The 11,081-nt window shown below is 39.6% G+C and overlaps 1 protein-coding gene across 1 annotated transcript; it reads left to right on the top strand.

Annotated features, from left to right (window-relative positions):
• Positions 1–3,961: 3,961 nt before the first annotated feature.
• LOC311053734 (glutathione S-transferase Mu 3-like) lies at positions 3,962–8,680 on the top strand. The gene is made up of 8 exons (XM_084069413.1): positions 3,962–4,084; positions 5,532–5,607; positions 5,711–5,775; positions 5,861–5,942; positions 6,315–6,412; positions 6,628–6,723; positions 6,848–6,958; positions 8,168–8,680. Exons 1-8 carry the CDS (start codon positions 4,049–4,051, stop codon positions 8,270–8,272), a joined length of 669 nt encoding a protein of 222 aa, XP_083925539.1. The 5' UTR covers positions 3,962–4,048; the 3' UTR covers positions 8,273–8,680.
• Positions 8,681–11,081: the final 2,401 nt, after the last annotated feature.

Genomic DNA, 11,081 nt, shown 5'->3' with positions numbered 1-11,081 from the left:
TATCTTTGGTTTCATTCATTCTTAGTATCACAATGTTCACTGTGATTTCAGTAGCCTACGTCTCAATCGATGGTAAATGACCACATCCATCCATCTGTGTTTCTGTACAAAGTGGACTTTTGGGGGTGATTCCATATTGTTATCCTACCTTCACCCCATTTCAATAAAAATGACAGACCAGATGTCACACTGAATGGCTGTCAAAGCAAAGATAATCAGGGACACATTCATCAGTAAGGAAGCATAAAGAAGCTGCAACCAGTGGTGGAAAGTAACTAAGACTCAAGTAAAATCTTGAATACAGGATTTTTATTTTAAGTATTTCTACATTGTGGTATTGTTACTATAAAACCACTGGCTGCAACTATTGTCAGTAAAATATAGTAAATACAGTAATTTAAATCATCAGTACATCATCCTGCTAACAGCTGTTGTAGGCCAAGTCTACTTGACATGCTAATACAATAAAATAATCAAGCCTACTGTATATTGGAAAGTTAAACAAAAAGTTACGAGGTTAACTAAAACTGTAACTGACCACAGGACAGTATCTCAAACTGGACGGCAGGTAGAACAATCATTGCAATAATGAAATATTCTGAATAGTGTTCAAAACTGGTCCATTAATAACAACCTGCCCACATCTGGTCATTATGTGCATCTATTCTTTCACTGTGTTTATGGTGTTCTAATTGGGTGGCATGAAGCCACTTTACTGTTTGTTTCTTGTCCAATGCTGCTACTATTGGCTCAGACCCATTGGTAGTAATTGAATATAGTAATTTTATCATCTTGTCACTTGCTTTTCTTTTTATTGTAGTTATTTTTATTGTAGTTGTTGCTATGTCTGAACCCTGTGCCCTGTGTATCTGATTTGCAGCAGCATGTGGTTTATGCATCATTGCAGTTCAACATGTCAACTACAGAGATATGTTTGAAAACAGAATCAAAACCATTTTTGATCCATATCACAGTGAATAAGGCATGCGTGATCTGTTAATCCTTGTTTCAATCAATAAACAAGTTCAACCACTGTCACAACCCTGAAGGGACACTGCAAGAATTTGCCACTGTTCGATTGTTAAAACCTTTCCTGAGACATGACATCTCAAAGATAAAGGATCACTATCTTTTCACAGTTTTTGTTTTGTTATTGAGTTTATTATAAATACTTAATGCTGTTCAAAAGCTCTCCCATAGATTTTTTTTGTGCTCTTGGTGATATATTGTTTTGTAACATAATGTTTCAAAGAAAATAATAAACATCTCTTTAAAGTTGCAGTTATTTCTATTGTATGTTAACTGATATATTGATTTGTAACTTATGTATGAGTGAGCAGACACACCCTATTACATGGGCAATAATGATAACAAAGGCAATCCGGTACACTTCCCCTTCTCCCTTTTCTGTGGCAGTTCTTGACCTCCTACTTCCCAATAACTGCTATCAACTACATTGACACGTCATCTTAGGTCAACAGGTCATTGAGTGAACTATTTCTCATGACCATGTCCATGTCTATCTCTTCTTGGCTATAGTGGAGTCTCATGTCATTTTCTGGCTCGAACCTTGCCCTGTACATATTCTTCAGGTATGCCAGCATGAAAAAAATATATATATTTACCTTTTACTGTAAGCTCTGGAATTCTGCCTGACAACTCATCCAGAACTTCACGAGGGAATGTGAAGTTCTTCACTTTCCTACATTACTGAATGCATGATCAGGGACTACATGCAATGCCTCCACCGACCACCAGTTGAAAACCCCTGCTATAGAGTGTTTGTTCATGTGTCTCTCCAGCTCTTTATTACATGTTCAGGTTGGGATACCAATTTGATCCAATCAGGACAAATAACTCAGTCAGGGTATAGATTAAACAAGTGAAATTGGATGTGATGACACAAATAAATGAGCAGACAAAATTGGAACTTGAACACTATAAAATGAAGCTGATAAATGGGTACTCTCTCCTGATTGGCTGAGATGTTGTCTCCTACCTGAAAATTTATTTTCTGTTTGTTAAAGAGCTGGAGAGACAGGGAGACTCCTGTTACTGAACAAACACTTATAGCGATGATTACTATCAGAATATAATGCTTTAACCTTTTAACACCAAAGCTTGTTGTTTTAACCAAAAAAACAACAACATTACTGCCCAGAGCCCCCCCCCCCCCCCCCCCCCCCAATCAAAGAAGTCTAGATAAAATCTTGTTTGAAGATCCATAATTAGCATACGTAAATAGCAGACATTTTAGGAAACAAGACATGACTGTTGATTGTGGATATCATGCCAAGTTGCCAACTCCAGTCTCATCACTGGACACCAACAGAAGATGAGTGTGAACAGAGGCTACACTGTCTTCATTATCTGCCCGGTAATGTGCCACTTGACCAGGGTCAGTGAGTATTGTCAGACAAGTAGTTTACAAAATAAACTCTATTAGGCCTAGATTTCACTAGAATGTGAGGATTATAGTTGCATTCACTGTAATACTGAAATCTGCACAAATCAGTGGAATGCATTAATGTTCACAAGTTATCAAATTATTAAATTATTTATTCATTCATCGCTTGCTTTAGCCTGACAACATGACACTGTTTGGGCTCTCAAGAGCTTTCATATTTGACCTTTTACTACTGCACACTTTCAACATCAAGCTCAAGGAGTTTGAGTTCAAAGTTTGAACTCAAACTCCTTGAGCTTGATGTTGAAAGTGTGTTCAAAAGCTGACCTTTGAACTTCAAAGTTCAGCTGCCAAGCCTTTGAACTGGCAAATGCCAATCTCATGCCAAAGATTACGTATTCAAGTAGTTTAGCGGCCGAACAGTTGACCAACTTTGAAGTATTTGCACTGGCAGCAAAACCGGGGTTTACTTTAGATCCAACTATAATCTGTATTTCGCCAGACCATACACGACACGCCCACCTTCACTGAGTCTTTAAAAATCAGGCTTCCCTCATTGGCTGTTGAATTCAACACCAGTGTTGCCAGATTCTGCAAGAAAAATAAGCAAACAGGTCTATGAAAACAAGCCCAAAAGAAGCGACTGGGCTACGGCTATTTGAAAATAGCCGACCTAGATCTGCTATTTTTTTTAAAAAGTGATTTTGGAACATTTTTGAAACATGTCGACAACAACACAAATCTTGTAGCTGTAGAATACAACTCTCGTAGACGTATTTATGATTCTGACGTTTTCAATCTACGAGAGTTGTAGACACTCCTCCCCATTGTCACTGGGACTTTCAGCTCCTAGTCTGTCCGGGGCTCCAAACATGTACAAATAGAAAAATAATAGGTGCTTCCCCCAAGCCCCAAATGTTAACTAACTGTCCGGATTTCTAGTGCAATGTAATAATCCATATCTTTCAATAAAGAAGTGTTTTAATCCCGTATGTGGCTGATTCTGTCGGAAGTTCCCAATGGGCGGTAGTGTCGCGCCGCATCTGGTGAAACCCGGAATTACACTCAATGTAAACAGGAAGTAAACGAGGGTGAAAAAATGGCGTTCGGCCACAGACGGGATTAAAACACTTCTTTATTGAAAGATGGATTATTACATTGCACTAGAACTCCGGACAGTTAGTTAACATTTGGAGCTTGGGGGTAAGCGCCTTTATTTTTGCATTTGTACATGTTTGAAGCCCCAGACTGGCTAGGAGCTGAAAGTCCCAGTGACAATGGGGAGGAGTGTCTACAACTCTCGTAGATTGAAAACGTCAGAATCATAAATACGTCTACGAGAGTTGTATTCTACAGCTACAAATCTTGTATGGTGGGGGGTGTCCCTGGCACAAAATAAATCAGATGGGGAGGGGTCTGTGGAGTGAATCTGGGGGATCCTTGACGCCAGCAACAGTTTGAGAGACACTGGTTTAAACAACATTAGGAAACAAGCCCAAAGTCGCTTATAATAAGCGGTCTTGGCAACCCTGTTGAACACATTTCTTATAGGATCCGTGGTTCTCTGTCAGCAGGTTGTGTGTGGATTCATTCATTGGAACGGTTCTCTTTTTGTGTTTGGACTGAATAATCTGCTACAAGATGACAATGAAACTGGCTTACTGGGATATTCGTGGGGTAAGGAATGCGATCTGTATCGTTGACAAAGTCAAAATATTGGCACTTTCAGCGAACTTGCTCGATTCAGTGGAAAATATAACCTATAATCCGTGCATTTTATGATTTTGGAAAAATGCTACCTATCGAAAGAAAGAGTAGTTATGCAACAGCGAAACACCGGGGTTTGCTTTGTGTGCACGTGTTCGTTCAATGGCCAGCCTCAATGGTAAAGCTCTAGTCTAGACTTAAAAATTGGTCTACTTTTCTTTTGTAGATTGGGTTTGGTGTAGATTTGTGTGCGCACAAAGTGTATAATTCTAGCTCTGAACAAAGGTAATGCATTACCTACTGTACCCTATGGCACCATATGGTACAGTAGACACCCCGCACAATAGGAATATTCAAGCATATACATTTTAAAGGTGTTTTGTTTTTAGGTAGTGAAATGAAGATGCGTCTATAGCTTTTAAAATGTGCATATTGTTTTTACTAAACGTGTTGATCCACATCATTTTCAACTGGACATGAAGTTCTTTTTTTTTTAGCAAACAATAGAATGTGTGCCACAGAGGGCCATTATGCAAGCTTTCTCATTCCATCCAAGTCCTTCAAACTACATCTAACTGAAATGAATAGTTTTGTGCAGTGGTGATGATGAAAATCTCATTTTAAATGTGAGGGGGGAACTGATGGAGACGTGGTTGATGGTTGACCATAGGTCAATGGGGAGATCAGTGGTCCTGATGATTGAGCCAGTCAATAAGGACTGCTCCTACAAAGAGCCTTGGTGTTCACTTGAACATCTTTAGCTGGAAAGGCCCATGTTGAAAGTTTGAGTTCTCGTTTAAAGCCGAGATCATACTTTTGACAGACTTAGGGTGCATGGGGTGACTCAGAGGATTATGCTTTTATTCTATCAGACTATAAGCATAGTCAGGTTTGGCATGCCAGCAATGTTGGCAGTCTCACTGTGCAGTATGCAGAAAGTTAAAATGTAAGCTTGCTTGTCATGAAGGTGGGGTGGAATGAATGAACACCAGACCATCCAGTCAATGTTTGAGGAGTCTGTTCTCAGGCAAGCATAGAGCATATTGTCTGATCCTTTTCTAATTCTTCACGCTGAGTATGAGCACTAACTTATTAGTTGCGTGCTCCGTCGAGCACAAAAATCTATCTACACAACATCTTGTGACATGTTGTGAGCTTGTAAATCTTTTCTGTGTATGACACCGGTGCACAACTAAGTCCTTTGTGCCTACCTTACTTAAAAAATGTAAATATTGTTGCTTGAGGCTGGTTGTGTAATGTGTCATTTGTGGTTGCGATTTGCCATCATTTATGGAGGCTGCTATAGCCTAGGTCTAGGCTGTGTGCAGCATGTGAGTCCAAGACAGATTTCCCCACAGGGACAATAAAGTACATTGTAGCATATCGGATATAACTAACCAGTTTCTCCTTTGTGCAGCTTGCCCAGCCTATCCGTTTGCTGCTGGAATACACTGGCACAAAATATGAGGACAAGTTCTATGTCTGTGGTGAAGGTACATTAACTTAATCCACTACCAAAAATACTTCATTGGATGATGTACAGTATTTTGCCATAAATCGAGCTACTACTTTGTGCAATGCTTTTGTCTCACACAGCTCCAAATTATGATAAAAGTTGCTGGTTTGACGAGAAGCAGAAACTTGGGATGGACTTCCCAAATGTAAGACAATCTACCTTTGTATTGATCACAGTTGAAAAGTGGTCCTGCCAGTGACTAATAATAATCTTCTGTTATTTTACCATAGCTGCCCTATCTTGAGGATGGTGATAGGAAGATAGTTCAGAGCAATGCCATCATCAGATACATTGCTCGCAAGAACAAGCTCTGTAAGTAATCTATGTTGAGAATTCTGCAAGCTGTCTACACTGTGTGTGTTGCTCATTTGTCACAGAAGAGGGGACTAGTCTTTCCGCTCTAGTTTATTATTGACCCGGACAAAGAGAACGCTGAGAGGGAGAAGGGTGGGTGAGTGGGTTGGATTTGATCTTCAGCTCAGCAAGGGTACACGTTGTTCCCAGAGATGGGGGACTTAAACTTTACACTACATGTCTAGGCACACATGGGGAATGTGATGCACAAAGGCAATTTCACACATTAAAACAATTGCATGCACACTAAATTGTCCACTGTGCATAAGCTTTTTGAATTAGGATTTCATTGTCTCCATTGAGCATCTCTTTAAACTCATTCAATGATAGGTGGAGAAAGTGAGGAGGAGAAGGTGCGAGTGGACATCTTGGAGAACCAGTCGATGGACTTCCGTAATGGCTTTGTCATGATGTGCTACACTGACTTTGTAAGACACAACCTTAGAATTTGTTCACACTTTTTATAATTTTACCCAGGGTAGTAGCTGAGCACAATTGGTGCTCATTTTCAGCAATGCCCTATACACACACACACACACACACACAGACACAGACAGAGACAGACAGACACAGAGGCACTTGAGTATATAATTTCTTTGCTTTGGAACTGCATCAATGCTGACCCCACTTTCTTTGATACCAGGACACGATTAAGCCAAAGTACTTGGAGAAGCTGCCTGCCTTGCTGAAACAGTTCTCTGTGTATTTGGGAGACCGGAAGTGGTTTGCGGGTGACAAGGTGCTTCTCTTTCATAAACCCACTGGAAGGTTTCCTGTCATGGAGGAATCATGTTTAAAGTCTTGATTCAGCATTCTTTGTTTTAATTTTACATTCATGTACATTTGTATGTGTTCTCTCTCAGATCACCTTTGTGGACTTTGTTATGTATGAGCTATTGGACCAGCACAGAATGTTTGAGTCTAAATGCCTGGATGACTTCAAAAACCTCAAAGATCTTTTGGACCGTTTTGAGGTCAGACATTCTCTCTGAAACACATATTCACATACATCACATACAGGGATTTCACTGAGGAAAATGACTACACTGTAGGCCTGTATGAATGTGGAAAATGTAGAACTCCATTCATTAGAAACTCTATTCTATGCATTTTTATTGACAAATCATCTATCCAGTCTAGACTCCTATCACATTCTTAGATAAAAGATTAATGAAGAATTTTCCGTTGGGAACTTGTGTATTTAGTCCGGACATACCTAGACCAACAAATGTGCTTGATTTATGTTAGCATAAATAGCATTGTTTAATTGTCAATTAATCTCAACATCTGATTATTCTTTGCATCTTTTTAGTAATCTCACAATAAACACATTTTCACCACAAAACAAGCACAACAAATTAAGGCACTCTGAACAAAGAAGTGGTGACAGAGATTTATAACTGTTGCTTAGTTAGACTGGTGACCATACATTTTGTATAGATCCGATGCTGACATATTGTCTGCCTGCCAGAGAACACTGAAAAACATTCAGAAACACAAAAGTTTGGATGCAATAATGATCCAAATGGAACTCAACAAGACATCATTTTACTGTCTTTACGTATAGGAGCAGTGTACAAATGTTATTTCCTGTAGAGAATTCTAAGGAGCAGTGTACAGTAGTCTATCTACCTATACATTATGCATACCTGACCAGCCCACACACAGAGGGCCTGGTGTAAATGTTGGTTAATAATAACGTAATGACCCAAGTTCTGCTCATCTTGAAGTACAGGTTGTGACAACAGATTTTAAAGGAATTACTCCTTATTTACAGCAGCATCATATTGAAATGAGTGTTACAGCACGTTGGAAAGGAAATGATCAAATCAAATTCACATCACAGTCATGGTCTTACATAAAAACACATACCAACATAAATGACAAAATTAACTCCATGACACAACACAAGGGCTAATGCTGGAGCTGGACCGTCACCTCTAGAAGGTGCTCCGTCACCTCGAATGCACATAAAATATGTTTACGGGGTGTGTGCGAGATCAGTATCTCTATCGATGCAAGGGTGAATTGTAAAGAGAATTCACACACCAACATTGTTAAAACGCATACTGTACATTTGTGCTCCTTAGGTGGTGTGTGACATCTCTCTTTGGATGATGTTTTGGCTGTGTGTAGAAAGTTGTGGTTGGTTCACAAGTAACACAATTTGCTTTGTTAAATAGGCTTTGGAGAAGATTGCTGCCTACATGAAGTCGAGCAGATTCATGAAGACCCCTGTCAATAACAAAATGGCCAAGTGGGGAAACAAGAAAGAGAAGAAGGAGTGAAGAACAAAGCATACATGCTTCAGTAGAGTAGGTCATTATTTTGTTTCACAAGTGGATGTACTTTGCAATTATTTGTTATTTCTGCCCTGTTATGATACACAGAATTTGTTATTTCTGCCTTGTTATGATACACAGAATTCGTTTTTAGGGTAAGTGATGTTAACTAGTTAAAATGTAACTAGATGTTAAAAGGTACTGTGTATCTTTTGTGATTTTTGTTTTTTTCAAACATGGTACTCTAATTTGAAAACAATTGAAAGTTCTGTAATCTTAAGTCTTGATTTTTTGATTGGACTTTGAGTACTTGATTTCCTTTTACATTGTTTCATATTTTATGTTTTAAGATTTGAAAGTACAGTTTGCCGTTGTATTGATCTTGTTCTTTTTGAATAAAGAAACTGAAAATGTATTCGAAAAGGCTACTTGTGCTTTAATCATTTCTCTTGTACATGAACATTGATTTATTATAAAGAGATTCCATTTTCTTCTCAGTGAGTGTTGAGGCCCTTGGCCGATATGCTACTGGCCACAGTTCACCTTGAGGACCTGGACCTATGGAACGCCAGGCTCACTGTTTAGTGCTGATGCTAAGTCCCATAACTGCATCCTCTATGCCATGTCTGATGTTCTGGGGGTCGAGCTCGTTGTTCCTCACCATCTGACGATTGTTCAGAAAAAGACCATTAGAGCATCATTTATTACAGTGGTCAATTTGGGGGTCCTTGACATGAAACAAATTGAGAACCACTGATGTGTTCAAATAATGTGCAAATAACCGTTGCTTTCTATTCAATAAGGGCTGTGCTAGTCAGGTTTTTATTTAATTGTATAGATCAGCAGATTCATGCAAAGGGTTGTCAGTGTTTTATTAAACATAACAGTAAAATGATTTTCTCTGAGTGGATTCTCTCACATACCCCCTGCAGTACCTCCATGTACCACTAGGGGTAAACATACCTCCATTATAGAAACTGTTAAATATTTTATTAGTGTGATTGCCCTAACAGGGCAACCAGACAACAGTAATCCTTACACTTTATTCAGTTGCTACACACAGAGGAGCAGCTAGGAGCTCAGTGTCTATTTCATGGACACAATCACATTGCTTAGCTCAGGATTTGAACCCAGGACTTTCTGTTTCTTAGGCAGGCTCTCTACCCATTCAGCTATGGCTACTCCTATGACCAACACAGTGGTTTACACACTCCTTCATATCAAGGACCCCAGAATTTGATGTGTATTTTGCAGAACCCTCATCTGAACAGATTTTATGCCAGGGGGCCCCACATTCAAATCTTCCTGCTCCTTTACTCTGAAGCATGTTTTGAAGACTAACATTCAGGAACTACAATTAAAAACACTAAAAGAAACATGTGTGAATGTGTGGAGGTACTGTAGGGCAGCGGATAGTCGGTAGATGCCGCTGTGGTCTCTTTTAACAGGGCCACAGGTTCAAGTCCAGCGTAGGCACTGAAGTCAATACTCATTGATGTACTGTTAATAGTACAGTTAGGTCGGATAGTTCACCCCCAAAATGCTTTTTTTTCCTATTAATTACCCACCCCATGGAGACTTGAATTCATGGAGATTTTTTTCCGGTAGCTCCGGTAGGAGACACAAAGAGTCTCCTTTGAGTCTCCTACCAGAGACATTAGCATATTTCTGCTGGTCATCAAATTATTGGCTTAAGAATGCGACAAAACGTGTGTTTTTCTGGGGTGCTGCTGTCTGCTGCCCACTGTTCTTCTCTAACTAAGCTTGTTTCTTCACACTTGTGATTTATTGAATATTGCTACCCATGGTTAAATATTGGAATGCTGCCAGCAGCAGGTGGCGCTCACTAACACAGGGGTCCTTGTGGTCCTTGAAAAACGTATGTTGAAGACCCCAGTTACCTTCCACACACACACACACACACACACACACACACACACACACACACACACACACACACACACACACACACACACACACACACACACCATCATCATCATCAGATCTTCATCAGAAATTCAATCAACAATTAGTGTTGATTGAAATCAAACTGGGATCCATTGACTCCAGACTGGATGTGAGCAGTGCTTATTAGATATAAATAGAAGGCAGGTGAGAGATGCCAGGGTGGATCACTTCAGAATGGAACCTGTCTGCTCTGCTGCAGGTAAATACAAACTGTTTGAATGATATGACAATTTTTGCCTGAATATTTAACATTATTGTTTAAGAATTGGGTTTGTAGCCTAAACTAAACCATAGCCTACAACTAAACTACAACTACTAAAACCAACCCAATCAGTAGCCTACAACTAAACTACAACTACTAAAACCAACCCAATCAGTTGTTTTCAAAACTGTGTGTGTGTGTGTGTGTGTGTGTGTACAACGCAAATCTTGTACGTTGGTCCCTGGCACATGTTTTCAGATGGGGTCTGTGGCCAAATATAATTGAATGTGTGGGTCCTTGACATGTAAATGTTTGAGAACCACTAGCTGTCTTTAGTTGTGAATTTCTGATGTCTGAAAGCCCATAAGCATGGTAGTGAAGGCTTCCAAAATGTGACCCTGTAGCCCTACACCTGTGGTTCTCAAACTTTAGGCCTACACCTGTGGTTCTCATACGTTTTCATGTGAAGGACCCCCAAAATGATATGCATTTGGCCCCCTCATATATTTGGTTCCAGGGACCCCCAGAAGCAAAGCTTTGAGTTAAGCTATGAGCTTGTAGATCTGCTATTTTTGAATAGCCAAAGTATAAAAGGTTAAAGTGGTTAAAATGATTGTGATGCTGTATTAAGCCATTTTGCTGGGG

This window comes from Gymnoscopelus microlampas, assembly GCF_963454915.1.
Source record: "Gymnoscopelus microlampas genome assembly, chromosome: 10".
In the NCBI taxonomy this organism is placed as follows: Eukaryota; Metazoa; Chordata; class Actinopteri; order Myctophiformes; family Myctophidae; genus Gymnoscopelus; species Gymnoscopelus microlampas.
This window is presented reverse-complemented; position numbering and strand designations above follow the sequence as displayed.

Coding starts and splice junctions, on each gene's coding strand:
- LOC311053734 (XM_084069413.1), top strand. CDS start 4,049: ATGACAATGAAACTGGCTTACTGGGATATTCGTGGG. Junction 4,085..5,531: donor CTTACTGGGATATTCGTGGG/GTAAGGAATGCG, acceptor TCCTTTGTGCAG/CTTGCCCAGCCTATCCGTTT. Junction 5,608..5,710: donor GTTCTATGTCTGTGGTGAAG/GTACATTAACTT, acceptor TGTCTCACACAG/CTCCAAATTATGATAAAAGT.